The following is a 20312-nucleotide window of genomic DNA, read 5'->3' as shown; positions in this document are numbered from 1 at the left end:
GCGTTGCCTGGTGTTTGCACTAGTTCGATGTGACAAACAATGTGATGACACAAGCCAGATAATCTCTTGACAACTTCACACCCAAACAAAGGCTTGCTTCACTACCGGGGCATGCTTGACATTTCTGCAACCGTCATTCTTAACAAGTCCGGGAACCTGGTAGCAGGACACTGCCGGATGTGGCGTACCGGTACTCTAGATGCCTTAGACATGAATCGGCGGACGGCCAACATCCAATATCGTGTCACGTCTGCAGGTACTGCCGAGGTTTTGTTGCCAGCCGGTCACACCCCAAACGACACTGCGATACTGTCGCCTTCGTCTGGAGTGACGGCAAGCTCCAGTAGCTCATGAGCTCTATCTACCGTGTCGGCATCGACGGCCGCTTCGTATACCAAGTCTTCCTCAGCAAAGTTGAGTCTCGAAAGAGAGAGAATGTACCGCTGGGAGCCTCCATGTGATACTGAGAGCTTGTTTAGAATGTTGGCGGCGTTTGCCGTAGTCGGATCCGTCACCAAGGTGTGTAGTAGCAAGATGATTTGCGATATTAGGACGGACGGGTCATTACGGCCGTCATCCCAGTCGTCGGTACTGCTGCGGGGGTCGTCCGGGGTAGCACTCACGGCCTGGTCCCTGCGTGTGTTGCAAGAAACGCCACCAACGGTATTCACTACAGGGGTAGAAATGTCGTACAGGACATCCACTAGCTCACTCAACGCTGTGACTAGACGTGGGATGACGCTGACGTGGCCAGCGATCTGTCGTGCTCCATACGGGGTACGAGCAAAGGCTATGAGTGTCCGCAGAACTGCAAATCTTACGGCGTGTTTCTGACTGGTTGAAGCAGCGGCTCGAGGAAAATCAACCAGGTTAAGAGACACCTTGTCAATAACCATTCTGGCGACCAAGTCGGGCTCTTTCCCCGAAATGATAGGACCAATGGAGTTTGGTAGTGTGGAAGTGCAAAGCATGTCGAGCATGCCAATTATATCGTCCAAGCGTTGCTTGGGCGTGAGCAAAATCAGAACCAAATCGAGGGTGATCAATTGCCAAAAGTTAGCTTGTCTCGTTTGCGCGCCGTTGTTCGTCTCTGTCAGGGTGGTAGCACAGGCGGCAGCGGAGGCATATAGAAGAGATAGAATGTATGTCGTGTCAACCTGCTGCTGCATTGCTTCCGTGCTAGGATCGGATGAAATATTACCATCTATGCTCTTGAACCGTGCTTCGGCAACCTTGTAAATGGACTGTTGCAGGACCGGGACGGATTCGTTGATGATTTGCGGTGCCACGGATATAGTCTGTAGTTGGAGAGTGAATGAGAGGAGCGAGGCCAAGTCCCAGATCGGTCGTAGAAAATCCTCGTCCAAACACTGGCTCCACATACGGATGACATGGTGGGCGAAGTCTATTAACAGCTGAACCGGATTCAACGGGTTGCCCATCAGAGGTAGTTCCCGAAAGATGAGAGAAGCAAAAGACGTCGTAGGATCAGAAGGATAGGAGTAGCGTGACAAGATGTCAAAGGTAGGCGGCTCTCCATGTAGAGATCCATGATCCAAGATGACTTGGAGGAACTATATTAGCCGTCAGCGATGAAGTCGGGACTAAATGGGGAAGACATGGTATATACTTCAAAAGGAAGAGCATTTGGGCCAGGGCCCGAATAACGAACTGCGGAGGGGGCAGTCGTCACTTGGTCCAGCATGACAATGTCCCCGGCGTGAGTTTCCAGCGCCATGACCGGACTGTCAACTGTTGGTCGTTTCCGTTTGCTTTTGGTAGGTGTCCTCTCGGACAAAGGCACCGCGACGGGACCGACATCCCGAGGCTTACCCTTAGTCTTGCTCGGGCTCTGGGCAATTTCCATGTCGTCAAAACCGTCGGCCATGCCCCATGTCTTGGCCGTCTTCTTGGGGGTGGTGATTCCCGGCGCTGTAGGCATTGGAGCGATCTCCCGCGGCCGGGGACGACGTGACGCCTCCTGGATATCACGCTGCAAAAATTGCAACTCGGTAGTGGCCTGCCTCTCGGCAGCAATGGCAGCCTCGACAGCTCTCTCCTGCTTGGCGACCTGTTCGGCATTCTGCCTCTTCAGATGGGCAACCTCGGCGGCATGGTCTTGTGCGGATTTTGTGGAGTTGTTGCGTATGATGGTAACCTCGCCACGGGCAGAGTTGAGCTCAGACTCGAGTGCCTTGACCCTTTGTTGCAAGGCAGCGACGACATCGTTGCCGATCACCTCATGAACTGGCGGCTGGGACTGCTGGGTGTTGAAGCGTGACGAAACGGGAGGAGGGGGAGGTCGGGCGTAATGACTTGGATTGGGTCGATTAGGTGCCCCGACGGTGCGGGGTAGAAAGGGCTGCGAAGCACCCGAAGGGTTATGGGACGGTACTGGCGGAGGGTATCGCGGCCGCGAGGAGAGGACGGGCGGCTGGGCGATTGGCGGTGCAGGGTTCCATCGCTGCTGCGGCGGAGGGTGTCTAGGTGGTTGAGGCTGGTGGTGAGCAAGGGTCTTGTCGGCGCCCGGACGGGCAACTAAGGGCAAGAGCTCGTTGGTAACCTCGGTGTCGTCGAGGTCGTCGTCTTCGAACTCGAGGTCGTCGTAATTCTCGAGTTGGAAACGGTCATGAGACTGGGAGTCGGGCTTGCGCTGTAACTGGGTGAACTGGATGGCGTTGTTCTCAAGCTCTTGGAGCAGGGTGTCATTCAGATTGTCTAAATCGTCATCGGAGAAATCATCCATGATATTTGTGCGGCATCAGTCTGTGGATCAAAGATCCATTGGAGACTGACGGTGTTGGGTTTGACGTGAAGGCATTTCTGTTGTGAATAGTGGCAGATGCGGCGGGCAGGCGGCGCCTGGCAGGTACCAGGGCTTTTCTTATCTTATCGGCAGCACCACCATCGCGGGACACGACGCGGCAATTAGCAAACGCGTCGCCTGGAAGTGGCACACAGCCACATGATGATTGTAGCTTCACAAGAGATTGAGCCACAAGCCACCCATAATCATGTCGCGGGGTGGTGGAACGGACAAGGCCAGCGAAAACAACCCAGACGAATGCGGCCGCCTATTTGCAGCTGCATTGCATCTTGAGGTTTTTTTTTTCTTTCTTTCTTTTGTCATCATTATTATTATTGTTATTTCATCGATATTTTTTTTTCTAATTACCTTAGGAATGTTGCTCAGGGCCCGGCAGAGAAAGGAAAGTAAAAGAAACGGAGGAAGTTGGACAGAGCCGTCGATGTTGGCTAATTGGGGCCAAAGTCAGCTTTTACCCTACTAGCACACGCCCACCTGCACTAAGGCAGTCACCGCACCACTACTACTCCGTAGACAATCAGCAGATTACCGCCCTACGGACACTAGGTATTAGGAACGAGGTGGGAGGACGGCATGTGATGATGTCAACCAGCATCGCTCAGCATTAATCCGACGTGGCCGAAGGTGGGATTCTGTCCGATGTCGAGCAAATAGCGGGCCACAGGAGTACTAAAAGTGGTTGTGTTTTCAATGGCATTTACCGGTCGTGCTCTGGGTGACCCGGCATGAGCATATAGAAGATACCTAGGTATATTTACTAGGTACGTGTATCCGTAGACGTAAAATGTCTGGGCTCAGAAAGTCAAGTAAGGTTAGTCCCTGAGATGGGATCGTCGAGGCCGAGCAACTCAACAGTTTTGCTGGCCACACAGGGGATGCTAGTGTTGCGCTGCTAGGTTTACTAGGTAGGTACGGAGTACGGAGTACATAGGTAGGTACCATTAAAATAAAATAAAAGTAAGGTAGTTTTAGGGTAGGTAGGTAATCAGGGATGGATGAGTGGGTGATGGGGCCTGGCAGAAAAGAAGTAAAAATAAAATAAAGAGAAGACACGCGCAATTCGAAGGGAGCACGCACAAAAACGTCAAAAGCACGGGCCTCATCGTTCTTCAATGATGCACTTGAGAGAACCTGGTGGTGAGTGGCATGTGCGCGTTACCTTTTAATTCCATGCTGTGTTTTTTCCCGCCAGGTCCGAGTTTGCTGGTGTCAAGGCTAAGCGAACAGGAAGGAAAGGGAAAATCAGCAAGTGGTTAACTACCATGGTACCTTATCTTGCCTCCCTATCTAGGTAGCACACAGGTAGTATCTTGGCAAGTTGGCGGAGTTGACAAGTGTGTCGGGCTTATGTAATCTCCGTCGATAATGGTGGGTTGCGTACCGAGCACGGGCGGACTTCAATGCGTGCCCACCATTACGTATGTACTTGTGTCTGTACAAGGTAGATACGTTGCGTATGCGTTTGTGCCAGCCCAACTCCGGGACCTCCCTCTCTCTCTCTCTCTCTCCCCCCCCACCAAGAATCTCGAGGGCCTGACGTAACTCTTCTCCCTAGGTAGGTATCTGTCTACCCAAGGTGCATATGCACTAAGTAGTTGCATCGTCATCACCCCCGTACATACCAGTTGCCCGGGTCCTGTTGCATACCTGCATTTGCCGAGTACTCGAGACATTATGCGGATCAGTACGGAGTAAAGAGGAATGGAAAGAAGGAGACGAGGATGTCTCACGCCGCCTCTGCTGATTGCCTGCCAACACACTCTGCTGTACTAGGTAGGTATCTATCTACGCTGGCTGTGCCGTGGCTTACTCGCTCCGGGCCTCGGTGGTTGGTCGAGAAAGAAGAAAACAGCCGGATGGAAAAACATGAACAGCAATAGACCGGCAAGATGAACGGGCGAGAGAAGCACCATGAGAAGAGGAACCTGAGAAATGGCGTTGCTCATGCTTTGGGTGCCGAGGGAGCACACGTACTAGGTGTAATTACATATCCGCAGCCGCAATACGCTGTAGCTGCTTACCTCCTACCTAGGTACACTACCTATAGGTACGCAGCACCCCAAAGTGGGTAACACTCCAGCTCGCATTTTGCGCCAGCTATGCCTTTCCCACCTTTCCGCCTCCGTTTGTCTACCTACCTACCTACGTGTACCTACATACCCACTTCACTTTTGCGCGCTTCTCCGTCTTCCGCCTCAAAACACACAACCTCCTACCCAAGAATTGTCAACCTTTTTCGACCTACCACGAATACACCTTCTCCCCTCGACGCCTTGGACTGCGGCTTTGCAAACCTGCTTCGTCGACTGGCATAGTCCCCTGCCGCACGCCCGCCCGCCCAGTGTTCTCGAGCAACTTGCGCCGAACCTCCGCTTCGAGCCTTTTGCCGCATCCGAACCACCCGCCCTGCGAACGATTCTTCACCGATCGGCCTCGACGAACCTCTCGTCGCATCAAGCGAACCCACTGCCTCTTCGACAGTAGCAGTCGAGAGTCCCTTCCTTCCCTCGACAGAACAAGACCGCGAGCCCGCGTACAGTGAAATGATGGCACGCACGCGGAGGGGGGTCAAGTTCCCTCATAAGACCAACGGTCACGGCGAAGCCCGCCGCTCAAGCTTCAGCGACGTCAGCGAGGATGGTTCTCCCTCCAAGATCAAGACTGGCGTTGCGCTCGATAACATTGCAGAGGTAAGCGAGCCACCTTGCCATGCCAGGCTGATGCCATCCATGCACGAGCAAGAGTCGCCCTTCCCCATTCTAGGCCTACTGCTAACGCGCCCCTCGCCGTGACAGCAGCCGCCCAAGTCCCCCGAGGAGGAGAAGCGCGAGGCCTACGAGAAGAAGAAGGCAAACTTCATGACCCGTACCTTTTGGACCTTTGTCATGTTCGCCGGCTTCTTCGCTGCCCTTGTCATGGGCCATATTTACATCATCTGCATCATGACCGCCATCCAGATCATTTCCTTCAAGGAGGTCATCGCAATCGCCAGTGTGCCCAGTCGCGCCCGCCAGCTGCGCTCTGCCAAGAGCCTCAACTGGTATTGGCTGGCCACCACCATGTACTTCCTCTACGGCGAGAGCGTCATCTACTACTTCAAGCACATCGTCCTGGTCGACAAGGTGCTGCTGCCTCTGGCAACCCACCACCGATTCATCAGCTTCATCCTGTACATCTTTGGTATGTCCTACCCGCACGCCGCCTCTCTCTCGCTGGAACCGTCAGAGCAATGGGTTGTTTGCTAACCTAGTGCACCAATTGTAGGCTTCGTCTTTTTTGTCACCTCGCTCCAGGCTGGTCACTACAAGTTCCAGTTTACGCAGTTCGCCTGGACCCACATGGCCCTGTACCTCATTGTCGTACAGGCCCATTTCATCATGAACAATGTCTTTGAGGGCATGATCTGGTTCTTCCTGCCGGCCGCCATGGTCATCACCAACGATATTTGGGCCTATCTCTGTGGCATCACCTTTGGTCGCACCCAGCTGATCGCTCTTTCTCCCAAGAAGACTGTCGAGGGTTTCGTTGGCGCTTGGGTTTTTACCATTATTTTTGGCATGCTCTTGACCAACGTCTTGATGCGCTCCGACTTCTTCCTCTGTCCTGTTAACGTTAGTGACCCTCCGTCCTCCCCGGTGTTGTGTTGGCCTACTAACTTGGTTAGGACTTGGGCGCGAACATTTTCACCGGCCTCGACTGTACGCGCAACCCCGTCTTCGAACCGAAAACATACAGCCTGCCCCCTCTCTTCTTCCTGCCTCCCAACATGCACAAAACTTTCTCCTTCACCGTGGCCCCGATGCAGCTTCACACTCTGGTTCTCGCAACCTTTGCCTCTCTGATCGCTCCCTTTGGCGGTTTCTTCGCCTCGGGGCTCAAGCGCACCTTCAAGATCAAGGACTTTGGCGACTCTATTCCCGGCCACGGCGGTATGACGGACCGCATGGACTGCCAGTTCATCATGGGCTTCTTCACTTACATGTACTACCACTCTTTCATCGCTCTCCATACGGTCAACCTCGGCGACGTCATGGAGATGGCTGTCACTGGTTTAACTGTGGAGGAGCAGCTGGAATTGGTGAGGGGCATGGGCCGTTATCTCAGCAACCAAGGTGTTTGGGGAGACGAGGTTAGTATTGTCACCCCAAGCTGTTGTCCAACTTATGTATTGACCAACTTGCCAGATCATCCAGTGCCTGGATAAGGCTCTGCAGACCAAGCGGTGAAGGATGTGTCCTCGGTGAGCGATACCGCAGCAGCGGAGCATGAGCAGGATACTGCTATTTAATGACGAACTAATGCGAAATTCGGTACATGTGCAGACTCGAGTCATGATGCACCTTCTGCTCTCGGTCCTTTAGGAAAGCGGGAGAGCTGTTTTTATTGTTTTATGCCGGGCAGTCAGGAGGGAGAGCTGTGCAGCACCACGGATAAAGAAAAGCATTTGCGTAATAACGGCGGTCGCTGTACAAGAGACATTCTTGGTTTATGACGGGCAGATGGAATCTTGCATGGGCCTCGCTGCTGTAACATACCCTTGCGACGTTTTTTTTTTCTTTTTCAACATACGTTCCTCGTCTCAGCCACGTGACGTCTTTGTGACCGGGAGAGAGATACCGTGGCGTTCCCATCTTATCTTTCAAAAGTTTAAGATCGGACTGCCGAGATAGGTCGTTTGTGAAGTCGAGTAGGTAGGTAGGTATACCAACACAAAAAAGGATATTCGGCAACCTCCCCTCCCCCGCGCTTTGGACCGGGCCGGTTTCCGGTTACCGGTCGTCTTTTGGCAAAACGATCCCGGTCGTGCCTTATCTTGACCCGCAACCCCGCAACCCCGTTCCGGCCAGACCAGACATAGGAATACCAAGTCCCGGATGACAGTTGCGCCCTTCGTAAGTCGCAGCGTTATCAAATCGACCATCGACATTCATTGTCATTTCCTCCCGACTCATTACAGACCCATTCGTTCCGCGCCAGCATCATTTGGGAATACTTTTACAAAGCCACGACCCAACAGAACCACTTCCCCGCACCAAAGTCTATTTTCATCTAGATTCTCCGTACATTGGCGCGCACCTGACCCGAACGCCAAGCTAAACTCATAATGTCTCCATCAGCTATCATTAACGACACCGAATCCGCGGCCGCAGAGGCCCCTGGTGCCTCCATCGTGCCCAAGGACGCACCTCATACTAAGCACGGCCATGAGCTCGCCAATAAGACGCCTCTGCAGGCCATGTCCCACGGCGAGGTCGTGCTCGCCGGCATCCCCAAGTTCCCCGACTTCGCCTCGAAGCGCCAGTGGCAGCTAGAACATATGGCCGCCGCATTCCGTCACTGGGCCCGCGAGGACTACATCGAGGGCATGAGCGGCCACATTTCCGTCAGGGACCCCGAGTACCACGACGCCTTCTGGACGAATCCCCTCGGTCGGCACTTTGGCCTGCTCAAGGCCAGCGACATGATCCTCGTCAACTTCGACGGCGCCGTCATTGGCGGCAATCGCTCTAAGCCGCCCAACACGGCCGGTTTCCTCATCCACGCCGCCGTGCACAAGGCCCGCCCCGATGTCCACGCCGTCTGTCACAACCACGGCATCTACGGCAAGGCCTGGTCCGTCTACGGGCGCCGGCTGGAGATGCTCACCCAGGACGCCTGCAAGTTCCGCGGCGACGCTCACAGTGTGTACAACAGCTATGGCGGGGTCGTCCTTGGGCCCGAGGAGGGCGAGGCTATTGCCAAGGCGCTGGGCCCCAGGGGCAAGGGCTGTATCCTGCGGAACCATGGCCTGTTGACGGTCGGACAGACCGTCGACGAGGCTGCGTTCCTATACACGTCCATGGAGCGCAGCTGTCGCGTGCAGCTTCTGGCCGAGGCGGCGTCAGCCAACGGACTGCAAAAGGTCTTGATCACGGACGAGGAGGCGCAGTTCAACTTTGATGTCGAGAGTGACCCAGAGATATGCTACTGCGAATTCCAGGTATACTACGATTTGGAGGATGAGTTGACCAACGGTGCTTTCAAGAAGTAGACTAGGCCATGTCTACTACGATGCCATTGCCTGATAGTTGATCGATAGAACACCTATTTCGTGTCGAAATATTTGTTTTCATGCAATTTGCGCTGGATCATCAAACAGTTGACAAGTTGGAGGGAGCAGTGCTGCTTATGAATGCCACATTGACGATGACAAACATTAAATAAAGTCCGAAATACTTGACTTACTCTACCATGGTTAGGTCGGTACCCCCATCTGGTAATCGCCACAAAACCACATTCCGTCTACCCACTGCTGCTCTTCTTTTTCATAATCATCTTCTTGAAAGGGTTATTGCCCTTAAACTTAAGCCAGGTTCCAAGGTATACGACGAAATAGTTGAAGATGATGAACCCGCAGAAAATCCCGAAATCACGCCAGATGTTGCTGTAGTAGACGTTGAATCCGGTGCCAAATTGGTCACCTGTCGCGTACTGGCAGAACTCGCAAATGCCACCCTCTCCCGTCTGAACGTATCCACCGGCTTGCTGTATATAGGGCTGTGTGTATTCTTCGCAAGACTGGTTAGGCGGTGGCTGGTACCTAGCAAACTCTCCTGCCTCACACTGAACGGGCTGGTCGTGAATGGCAACCCCAAGGAACGCTTCGAGTAAGTAGTGGAATGGCGTGAGCCAATACATCCAATCTCGCCAGAATGTCGGGAGCTGCATGGGTGGCACAACCACACCGCAGAAACTGACGACGAACAAAAAGAAGATGGGTACAAGTAAGGAAGCAAGGAGCTCGTTGGGGGCGAAGGCCGCAATCCCTTGCCCAAAGCTCACGTAGTACAGCTCAAACAGGATGACGAGAAGAAAGGCGAAGCCAGAGTTGAAGCTCGGAAGGCGCCATCCAAAAACACCCCACCACCAGCAGTTGAAATAGACAGCTCCGGCGATGATGGCGTACGGTATCTCAACGAGCACAGCCGCCGTCGTCCAAGCAAACCAACTATAGATCTTTGCATTGTTCTCACGCCACTGGAAGATCTGCCGCGAATGTAGGAAGACGGGCTGGAGTTGTTGGATCAGGGGAGGACTGATGGTGAGAGTCATGAAGACGGAGAAAAGCCGATTCTGGTAGTCGACAGATGCATATCCGATTTTGTAGAAGGTGAAGCAATTGAACAGGCCGGTGAGAATATGCAACATGAACTTGCCGACAATGTAGTTAGGCGTCCGCCAATACGCGATGAAAGACCGCTTGACAACTGCCATGGTCTGCGTGGCGAGCGGCATGGCATACTCGCGATCGTCTTTGAGGCTTTTGGATGGTTCGACATCCCGTCTGCTGGATAACATCTCATCGATTTCCCGGGATCGAGACTTGTTGTGCTCGGACTGTGCCCAGACATCGCCCCAATCCTTGCCCTTATAGTTAGGGTCGCCTGCTCCGATGGCTTCCAGCATGTACTCGGCAGGGTTGCTGTTGGGAGGGCACTTGTGAGCACCATTCGACTCGAAATACTGAATTAGGTTTTGACTGTCCTTCCCTAAGGGACCGTGGTAGGCAACACGGCCTCCCGCCTTGAGAAGCAAGAGTTCATCAAAGTCCTCGAACAGAACTGCAGAAGGTTGATGGATGGTGCAGAGCACGGCTTGGCCGGCGTCTGCCAGCTTGCGTAGAAAGCGGACAATGTTGAAGGCGGCACCAGAATCGAGACCCGAAGTAGGCTCATCCAAGAACATGAGGAGCTCAGGCTTTGATGCCAACTCCACACCGATGGTGAGTCTCTTTCGCTGCTCTGCGTTGAGACCCTCGCCTACTTTGCCTATCGTGGCGCCCGCGATGTCACGCATCTCGAGCAGATCAATAATCGTCTCGCAATACTGGAACTTTTCTTGCTTGGGCACCTCCCTAGGCTGGCGAAGAAGGGCCGAAAACTGGAGGGCCTCTCGGACTGTGGCAGTGGGCTCGTGGATGTCCATTTGCTCAGCGAAGCCAGTTGCTCTCTGGAAAGACCTTGGGAGAGGCCGACCATCGACAAGGAATTCACCTGTAATGGTGCCAAAGTTGAGGCGTTGAGCCAGGGCGTTGAGCAAAGTTGTCTTTCCGGCGCCTGAAGATAACGGGAGTCAGCAACTTCCAAACCACAGGAGGACTTCGCCATCGTACCAGAAGCGCCCATAAGCGCAGTGAGCTTGCCTGGCCGAACAAATCCTTGGACATCGTTCAATAAAGTACGTTGGCCCTTCTCATATGGAATGACATAGTTAACATTTCGGAATGTGAAGACGGCCTCATTTCGAGCAACTTGTTTCATCGTATCCTGGTCGTCCTTCTCGTTGATCGTGTCATTGGCCGTTGCATTTGCACTATCATTGTTAGATGCACCAGACTCCTCATCATTCTTCTTCGCTCTACCGCCAGTATCTATGCTGTTCTCCACCTTTTTGGGAACTTGCCCGCGCTTGAAGACCGTAATGGCACCGCCACCGGTGTTGGGTTTCATGTGCTCCATGCCCAAGGCGGTTAGGATGACGAAGGCGATGAAGAAAGCCCAGAGAAAGCCGAAGTTCCGCCAAAGGTGGGAGCGAGTGTACGTGAATGAGGCCTCGATGTAATTTGAACCAGGTACAATGGTTTGTCCCGGAGAACTTCCGGCGAGGGCGCAGCCTTGGTATTCTGGTGATGCGTTCGGTCCCTGTGGGACCAAGTAGGGTGGACCGCATTCAAGTTGACGATTGTAGAATTCGTTAGACATGAGGCACTCAAAGCCGTACTGGATCCAGTTGATCCACCGAAGCCACCCAAACCACGGCCGCATTGAACTGGGCGGAATGAGATATCCAGTGTAGACGATCAGGATCTGCACAGACACACCCGTGAATCTCGTTGCATCATCCAGAGTCTTACACCAAGCAGAGATAGCCCGGAAGAATGCGTAAGTCACCATGGTGACTAGCCAGAGTATGAGTGTGGCGATGAAGAACTGAGATGCCGTTCTTGCTAGGTTGGACATCCAGTAGATGATGACGTTGAAGAGGACAACTTGAATGAAGACGAGGGGCACATCCACGGCCGTTTGAGCTATGGCAAAAGCGGCGGGGCGGTAGAAGGAAAAGGACTTGTGCTTTAGCAGGATGGGCTTTGACTCGAATGCAGCAGTTTGTTCCGCAAGAGCCAGCAAGGCATTGAACAGAAGGAGGAAGAATAGAGTTCCGCCACGAGGGAACGCTCCAGCGGCGGTGTTTGGGAGATTGTAAAACAGACTGCCAACAATGAGGCCCTGGAACACCAGGCCGCCCCATTTCCCGAAAAGAGATGCTCGATCGCCTGCCATTACCATGAACTGACGCTTTGTGCAGTACAGAACCTGTTTGTGGAAGGGAATCTCGTAGTTCTTCGTCTCTGATTTCTTGGATTCATGCTGGCGGCGCTGCTCCATCTGTTGGGAAAGCTGAGACTCAAAGTCCTCAATGTCACTGAGATTTCTTTGATAGGCGTCGCTATTTCTGTATGCCGTATCAAATTCTTCAGGGGTTCTAGGGATCCGGTTCTCCCATCCCTCACGAATGTGCCGCTCGTGCACATCCGTAACCGAAGTGAGGAAGTCGGCGGTTGTCCATCGCTCCGGGCACTCGAAACCAAGATCAATAAAGTACTGTTTGGCTGCCTCGGAATGTCCGTAGTAAAGACACTTCCCAGAGTCGATAAGCAGCACCTTGTCGACGAGGTCATAGAGGGATTCGCCAGCTTGATATAACGACACAGCTGTCGAAGTCTGGGCCATATTGGTCATCGCTCGGATCGACCGCACATATTCCACAGCAGTGCTGGCATCGAGGCCCTTGCTAGAGTTATCCCACCCTTGAACAGATGCCCGGGTGATCATTGCCTCTGCAATACTGACACGCTTCCTCTCGCCACCGGAAACGCCTCGCACAAATTCGTTACCAACCTTTGTCCCAAGGGTATGCTCGATCCAAAACAATTTCGTGGCCACCCGCATAAACTCCTGGATATAGTCTTCTCTGCTTTCTCCATCGAGTCTCGACTCTTTACCAGGAGTCCGAGTTTGGAGGGCAAAGTTGAGGGTTCTTTTGACAGTAAGGGTTGGGTAATGAAGGTCGTCCTCTGGGTTGTAGATGATCTCTCCTCGGAACTTCTTGCTCATCTCCCCAGCAGGGGCGCCCCCGTAAGTAACCTTACCCTCAATGGCTTCAAATCCTGCTCGCTGATTGCAAAAAGCCTTCAGAAATGTGCTGCAACCCGACCCTGGACGACCCAAAACAAGGAGAAGTTCTCCGGGGCGGACACAGCCATCGAAGTGACTGATCAACTCGCGAACTGGTGGCTTGGCAAACGCTGTTTTGGGTCCGCGGGTGAAGAGCATTTTGACCTTGCGCGGCAAACCGAGGAAAATATCTCCAATTGTTGGTTGCAGACTAGCTCCGAGACCAACACCCTTGACGGTGAGATTACGGAAGATAACGCCGCTGTGCCTAGTCTTTTCCTCCTCGCTCTGTTCTTGTCGTGCTCGGCCGAAAATCCGTGACATCAGACGCTCGATCTCTTGTTGTTCCTCTCCCTGCTCGGGTTCATTCAGATTCGTTGCATTCGTACGACGGCGCGACAGCGCTCGAAAAAGGTCGTCTTCGGTGACATTGCTACCTTGCCTGTGTGCGTTCGGCCTTTTCGCATTGCTGGTGTTGGTATTCAGAGGCGCAAAGTGAGTGCTATCGGTCGGAGACATGGCGCTTGGAGAAGGCGAGGTCGATTCACCTTCAAGGTATATCTGTTTTTCCGACACATCGTCCAGCCCACTGGAAGGTTTGCGACTGCCTGTTGCTGCGGCGCCATGGCCAGAAAGGGTGACGGTGGACGACGAAGTGTCGCCAGTAACAGTGGAGGTGGTCGTAAAGTAGGACGTTTGAACATGACTTTGGGATCTCTGGCCAGACCTCGAATTTGTTACGTGGGTGACGGATGGATTCCTGTTTCGATCCCCAGAAACACCCATGGGCGTGGGACGGCCACTGGTTGGGGCAAGACTAGGCGTCTCGGGATAACCACCAGGAATATCACAATCCCGAGGGGTAGGTTTCTCGTCCATGGGAAATAAGTCGAGCGTCGCCAGATGAAATCGTCAAGTCTTGTTGCTCAATGTAGTTATAAACCAGTGGCAGAGCTAGCATGAGGTCTTTTGCTCGTTGGAACTCCCGAAGCGAGGGACGGAATGTTTAGGCAGCTGGCTAGATAAAGAAAAGTCGACATCGATGGCGCGGGATGCACCTAATCTATATGGCATTTGTTTTCATAAAAGCAAGAAAGAACCACTGTATAACTAGGGCGAATCTAGCTTGCTCAGCCGTTACTCTGAGGGTGACCCGAATGAATATGAGACCACTGCAATAAGCAGCATACAGACGGCCTCGGTCTTCTGGTGCGGCCGAGCAACCCGAACGGCCGAGTTAGGATCTATGACGACTTATAGCTTGTTGCTAGGAAAACACTTCGGTCGCGTCAGCACCACGTTGGCGTTGAGGGCTGGAGCCATGTGGGGGGATGTCCTTTTCTTTTCAGAATCAAGGAGCATCGTCTAGGAGATTGAGCATTGTCTTTCGTCATAGATCTTACGGGGCCACGCGATGGCGCTGATGGGGCATGCAACGATCGGCATGGACAACCGCCGATTGGGCCTACTGGGTAAGGCCGTTTCCATCTGTCCACAGGTGAAGAATTTGACGGAAATTTTGGCATGTCCGAAAAGTGCGAAAGTAGTCCATTGTCTTGCGCTACTGATGATTCGAGAATGAAATCATCAAGACATGCTCATTTGTGGCTGAGCATCTTGTGCTAGGGGACACGAGCCACTTCAGTTACTGTATCCGGTGAAAGCTTTGGCTGTTGATTGGTCATATCGATGCTAGTGCCCACTGACTTTGTCGGCATGGTGCTCATGATTGTGCCTGTCGAGCCCAAGATATACATACCCCATTTTTCAGCATAAAACCTAAGATGGGCGAACCCGCGACAGCTTTTGAAGACATTCGTTACGTCTATCATTCACTGACTGGAAAATACCTCTTAGGCTCGGTCATTAAATATAGACAGACAGGCGAGATCGATCCCGAAGTCGTTCAAGTGAAATCTGTTATTGCTGTGCGAGACGGCGGTCGATGGGTTGCCGGCATTGACGTTCTATAAATCGAAAGGGAAAGCTTGGCTTCTGTCGGCTTCGCATATATTTGTGACCGCAACTAGCAGGCTGACATTTAATTTGTTACGTCAGATACTTGACCAGAACATCTTGACCCGCCTCCTGAAATTATAAGGGCAAACAACATTTGGGTTGCAGGACTAGCCGCTGCTTCTTGATCCAACAAGAATATAAACATTGTATTGCTTTCTTTGGAGACATTGCTGTCTGTTGGAGATGTCTGATTGAAGCTCATACAGACCAAGAACCTCATGATCCAAGCTTTGTTGCTCACTAATGCTAAACATACGAGGCTGTAAATTTCTGGGCTTCATAGATAATATCCATGAAACCTTTAGTTGAGTAAGGAATCTGCCGAGTCTAAATGAGGCAGATATTTCCCTAGATAAGAGCAAAACTCGCTGTTTATGAAGTTTTGATAACGTAGGGCTAGCCAGTTACTTGGACGTGTTTACTCTCGAGTCCTAGTTGGTGTTAGAACTACGAGCTGTGAAGCTGACTCAGGAAGAAACCTCGAATTCTAGCTTTCGAGGTTTCTAGTCTTGGGGCTTGAAGTATTCTAGAAACGGTATAGGCACGTTTATTAGCTGGTGGAAGTATTGAATCACCTACTTCAAGTTCAGTTGAAGAAGAAGGGTCCTCTTTTACTCCACCAGCAGCAGGAACATCTGGAAAGATAGGTGGCGAAAAAGTGATGTGATGGTGCGTAACTGAGCTGATTGACTTCTGGGTCAAAGAAAGACGCAGAAGACAAATAACGAATTGACACAGACTTTTGTTACCGTTGAAAACTGTCTTGAAGAAACATCCTTTTGGTGTTTTCCGTGCTGGATGCTTTGTTCTGCTACTGGAAAAAGCTAGTGTTGAATTTCCTTCCCTACAGACTGGCCATATCACCAATAGTACACGCTTTGGCCTTAAAAGGGGCTTGGAGACACATTGGTAGGATTAAATGTCTTTATATTACGACTAGGGACCTTTGGAGGACCAGGCTTGACTCTTCTTGGGCTTTCTGTTTTGACCACTAAACAGGCATTCTGTTTGGTAGAGGGTTCTCCCCGAGTCTAGTTCTGAATGGAACCTTCTGCTTGCTGTTTTTCTTGACTGGACTCTTGGACTTGATTTTGCCGCAAGGTTGCGCAAAGTTTCTCGCCTAACAACGGTGTGTTGAGCGGACTACAGCGGGTTTCTGTCTGTAATATCTGGGCGTGATGCCTGTCTATCCAATTCAGGGTTTCATGGCCTGATCTACTGTTAGCCAACTTGCTAGGTGTGCTGGAAATAACCATCTTACAAGAGGGCATAGTGTCTGTCTGTTGTTTGGGCTTGGTGAACGTATCTTGGAGGCTTAGCCGTTTTCTCTCTATAACGTAGTTACGGAACTAGATAGCTTTGATGCTTGAGTCTGGGTGGTGGGTTGATCTGTGGGTTGTTTTTAGAGGGCGGCCTGAGTAAAGATTGAAGGTGCGTTAATCATCCCAAAACCACTGTAAATGGCCTCTCTGTTTTGTTGCCTCGATTTGAGGTGAAGAGCCTCTCCAAAGAATCTTTGTTCCAGATGCCTGCACTGCAAGGGCTGGGCCTGACCTGGCCAGTGATCATCATCAACGGGTTGAGAAAGTAGTCAAGACCGTTAGGGTCATACCAATAACATACCTTCCTAAGAACAGATCTTTAGGAGTAGCTGTGTCACTATCGGCAATGATTTTGCAGTGCTTGAATTCAGGGGTTGGCAATACAACTTCGGACGGCTCAATAGCTGTTACTAAAGCAGGGAAGATACGCTACAACAATGTAGTATTAGGACACAAATGGAGACCTGCTTCATGTACTTATTGTCGTGGGGTACAGCCAAAAAAAATATAATTTTATTCTCACAAAGACAACTATCAGCGTGTCAGTGCCTATCAAGATCTACTCGAGGAACTCCAGTCCTAGGTCAAACTATGGCAGTGGCAGTGGCAGATGGCATTTCAGAGTGCAAATCCATACTATCGCCAGGGCTATCAAGCGACGCGCGGCTGAAGAGAACTTCAGCCTGTTTGGGGAGCCAGAACAATTCACTACCCTGGGGTATGATGGTGCTTGGAGTAGAACGCACCTGAGGCTCAATAAGGATTTGTCATCACGCGAGGTGGCCTACATGCCCAATAAGATTTAGAACATACCAGATTACAAGCGCTATGGCTGGGAACCTTGGGAAGACACAAGCGGCGATGTGCTCAACATGTATATGGAGCTCTAATTGACTGAGTAGGCAATATTCATCAGCCATACGGACGGGGCAAGGGCGCCAAAGGGCATGCTATACTTGTCTAGTGCTAACATTGAGCGTCGCAAGACTCCTGCACCAACCTCAAAGAAGCCAAAAGGACTTTTCGTTGTTAGATGATCGCTGGCCTGAGAATGGCATTGAGGCCAGGGAAAATGTTAACGGAGGCATAACTATGGGTGATGAACCGCAGCATCTGCAAGGAAGAATGTAATGTAGTTAATCTAACCCTCTGGAATCTACACATGAGACAATGCCAGGTAAAAATACCTCTCCGAGTGGTTTGCGCGCCACATCTGTGGCGATTACTACTTAGAGTTTGAGTCTAAGTTTTCGACAGCCCACTCCCTCCGAGCGTCGATATATTCCTGACTGAAGGTATAGTCGTTATAACCAATCTCAGAACCCTTGATATAGAAGGAATGTCGATGATATTTCGAAAGCGGCACACCATGCTTGATACGCCAAACGAGGTCAGGGTTCGCGAGAAAACTCCTCCCAAAAGCGACAACAACATCCCACTTTTCGTACTGCTCCTCTAATGCCCGAGCAGCAGTCTCTGGGCTGTAGTTCCCAGCCACAATGACAGGGGACATATTGTTCCAAACTTCAAGGATGAAGTCAAGCGTTTGCTGAGAAGCTGCCGAATTCTGCTCAGGGTCCAGAAGCATAGCAGGGTCGCCACGGGCCTCAACCAGCGACAGGTAGGCCAAGGGAACATTCATCTTCTTCAGCTCCTTGACAATATAGGTGTACTGACCATGACTGTCCGATGACTTCGAGCCTTGGAAGGTAGCATATGGTGATAGCCTGAGTGCTACTTTCTCAGCACCAATGGCTTCAACTACTGCCTTGACCACCTCAAGGAGGAGCCGGGATCGGTTCTCGATTGAACCTCCCCACTTGTCGTTTCGTTGGTTAATCGAGTCCGAGAGGAACTGGTCGATAAGGTAACCATGGGCACCATGAATCTCAATTCCATCACCACCGGCAGCGACAATTCGCTTGGCGGTGTCCACAAAGTCCTGTATCACGCCCGAAATCTCATCTTCTGTCATAGCCTTAGGTACCGGCGCTCCGGGTTCCATTGATACAGCACTAGAGGACCGGAATTCGTAACCGCGTTCTCTCAGATACTCAGGATCAGAAGCCCGTCCCTGGCCCCAAATCTGCTGGAACCACACCGACTTCTGTTCGTGAACCGCAGTTATGACCTTTCTCCAAGCCTCGACTTGTTCGTCGGTCACTATGGCTGGGGCGTTTCGTACGCCCGTCTCCTGCATTGAAGTGCCAGTAGCTTCCGAGATGATGAGTGTGCCTGGGGTTGAAGCGCGCTCGCCATAATATCTCTGGACGAAAGGCATGGCAACATGGTTGGTGTCGTTGCGATATCGCGTCAATGGCGCCATAGCTATACGATGATGGAGTTGAACATTGCCAAGCTTGAGTGGCTTGAAGAGTTTGCTCTCTGAGATGCTGGAAGAAGCCATGATAGGTGAAGGCCGGTTCTGGGGCGAGGATAGAACTGAGGGTGGTCGAGATGCTGGGTTCTGGTAAAAGAGCGTTGACTAAGTCAGTTCGGAGTATTTTAGAGAAAACCTGAGCCAGATCGTAATTTCTTTTAATTCATTATATACGGTTCAGCCACATTCCATTCTTTCTGTTTCCAATGCTCTGACGTAATTAATGGAGTCAGCAACAAAGGCGATGCTGACGGCTTATCAAGCAAAAACGTCCACGGTGATTCCGTCACAGATTGGAGATGCCCGAGTCGCCGTGGTGGCTGGTCAACAAGGGTGACACGCAGGAGGCCGCTAGATCTCTAAGCCGTCTCGGATACGATACTGTCCAGGCCGAGAAGCGACTTTCCGTTATTACTCGGACTCTTGCCGAGGTGCGTAAGGAAACTGAGGGTGCTAGCTTCGCCGAGTGCTTCCGCAAGCCAAACCTTCGCCGAACCAGCATTTCTGTTGCTCCCTTGAGCATACAAGCTTTGTGTGGCGCTTTTTTCGTCTCCGCTTACTCAACATACTACCAGCAGCTTGCTGGATACTCTGCGAAAAAAAGCTTTACACTTGCAATTGTACAACAGGTTCTCTCTATGCTCGGGAATATCACCTCCTGGTTCCTTATTGACAAGGTCGGTCGCCGCGGCCTCACATTTTGGGGCATGTGCACATTCACCATCCTTTTGATGATAACCGGCGGTTTGGCTGTCACGTCCACACCTGGAGCTATAAAAGTAGCTGTTGCTTTGCTGTTGGTGTATTGCTTCATCTACAATATTACAATTGGCGCGGTAGCCTACTCTCTATTGACCGAAATCGCAACTTTGCGTCTTCGAGCCAAGACTGCAGCCATTGCTCTAGCTCTTCAAAACGGACTCTTCGTAAGTCGCTCTTCATACAAAGATCTAATGTTACAGTTGAAGCCCCTACTAAAATAATAATGTGTAGACTATGTGGGCATTTATTATCCCATTCCTTTTTAATCCCGATCAGGCAGACCTTGGAGCCAAAGTGGCATTTATATTTGGTGGCCTTTTGGTATTATCCACGGTATATCTCTGGTTTTACCAACCTGAAGTTGCTGGAAGATCATAAGATGAACTTGATGAAATGTCTATGAAGCAAATTCCTGCGCAATAGTTCAAGGGCTATATTACCCAAGCACAACAGAACAGCCAAAGAAAAGCCTAGTAAAATATCCATTATGCTAGACAATAGATAGTATCTATCACAGAGACCTTGGTGCGATTCTCGCACACCAGATATGAGTTGACAAACCCATCATATACCGAGCCCTCATAGCCTTCCGGAGACTCTCTATCATTAGTGCTGGCTACTACAGAAAGGTAACCAGCAGCACGCTTCTCCAGGCACACACTGAGGCTTCGCAGGCCTGCCTTTTGGGATCCAGTGCGTCTTCACGAAAGTCAGGCTCACAGCGAAGACTGCTAAAGGTCCCCTGCCTGGCGTAACGTTGCTGCTCGTGCCTACCAACATACGCTCTG

The 20312-nt window shown here is 51.6% G+C and overlaps 6 protein-coding genes across 6 annotated transcripts; 3 read left to right on the top strand and 3 right to left on the bottom strand.

Annotated features, from left to right (window-relative positions):
* Positions 1-284: 284 nt before the first annotated feature.
* GLRG_08867 (DNA repair protein Rad26) lies at positions 285-2746 on the bottom strand (the record flags this gene model as incomplete). Its single annotated transcript, XM_008099552.1, has 2 exons — positions 285-1574; positions 1631-2746. The coding sequence occupies 2 exons, from the start codon at positions 2744-2746 to the stop codon at positions 285-287; spliced, it is 2406 nt and encodes an 801-aa protein (XP_008097743.1).
* Positions 2747-5373: 2627 nt separating this feature from the next.
* Positions 5374-7053, top strand: GLRG_08866 (cytidylyltransferase; the record flags this gene model as incomplete). Its single annotated transcript, XM_008099551.1, has 5 exons — positions 5374-5517; positions 5623-6007; positions 6092-6438; positions 6492-6956; positions 7012-7053. 5 exons carry the CDS (start codon positions 5374-5376, stop codon positions 7051-7053), a joined length of 1383 nt encoding a protein of 460 aa, XP_008097742.1.
* An 878-nt stretch (positions 7054-7931) lies between these two features.
* Positions 7932-8858, top strand: GLRG_08865 (class II Aldolase and Adducin domain-containing protein; the record flags this gene model as incomplete). The annotated part of the gene is made up of 1 exon (XM_008099550.1): positions 7932-8858. One exon carries the CDS (start codon positions 7932-7934, stop codon positions 8856-8858), a length of 927 nt encoding a protein of 308 aa, XP_008097741.1.
* Positions 8859-9109: 251 nt separating this feature from the next.
* On the bottom strand, positions 9110-13920 carry GLRG_08864 (ABC-2 type transporter; the record flags this gene model as incomplete). Its single annotated transcript, XM_008099549.1, has 2 exons — positions 9110-10923; positions 10980-13920. 2 exons carry the CDS (start codon positions 13918-13920, stop codon positions 9110-9112), a joined length of 4755 nt encoding a protein of 1584 aa, XP_008097740.1.
* Positions 13921-17607: 3687 nt separating this feature from the next.
* Positions 17608-18789, bottom strand: GLRG_08863 (NADH:flavin oxidoreductase/NADH oxidase; the record flags this gene model as incomplete). Its single annotated transcript, XM_008099548.1, has 1 exon — positions 17608-18789. One exon carries the CDS (start codon positions 18787-18789, stop codon positions 17608-17610), a length of 1182 nt encoding a protein of 393 aa, XP_008097739.1.
* Positions 18790-19061: 272 nt separating this feature from the next.
* Positions 19062-19902, top strand: GLRG_08862 (MFS hexose transporter; the record flags this gene model as incomplete). Its single annotated transcript, XM_008099547.1, has 2 exons — positions 19062-19688; positions 19756-19902. The coding sequence occupies 2 exons, from the start codon at positions 19062-19064 to the stop codon at positions 19900-19902; spliced, it is 774 nt and encodes a 257-aa protein (XP_008097738.1).
* Between the last annotated feature and the right edge of the window lie 410 nt (positions 19903-20312).

This window comes from Colletotrichum graminicola (assembly GCF_000149035.1).
Source record: "Colletotrichum graminicola M1.001 genomic scaffold supercont1.43, whole genome shotgun sequence".
Taxonomy (NCBI): domain Eukaryota; kingdom Fungi; phylum Ascomycota; class Sordariomycetes; order Glomerellales; family Glomerellaceae; genus Colletotrichum; species Colletotrichum graminicola.
This window is presented reverse-complemented; position numbering and strand designations above follow the sequence as displayed.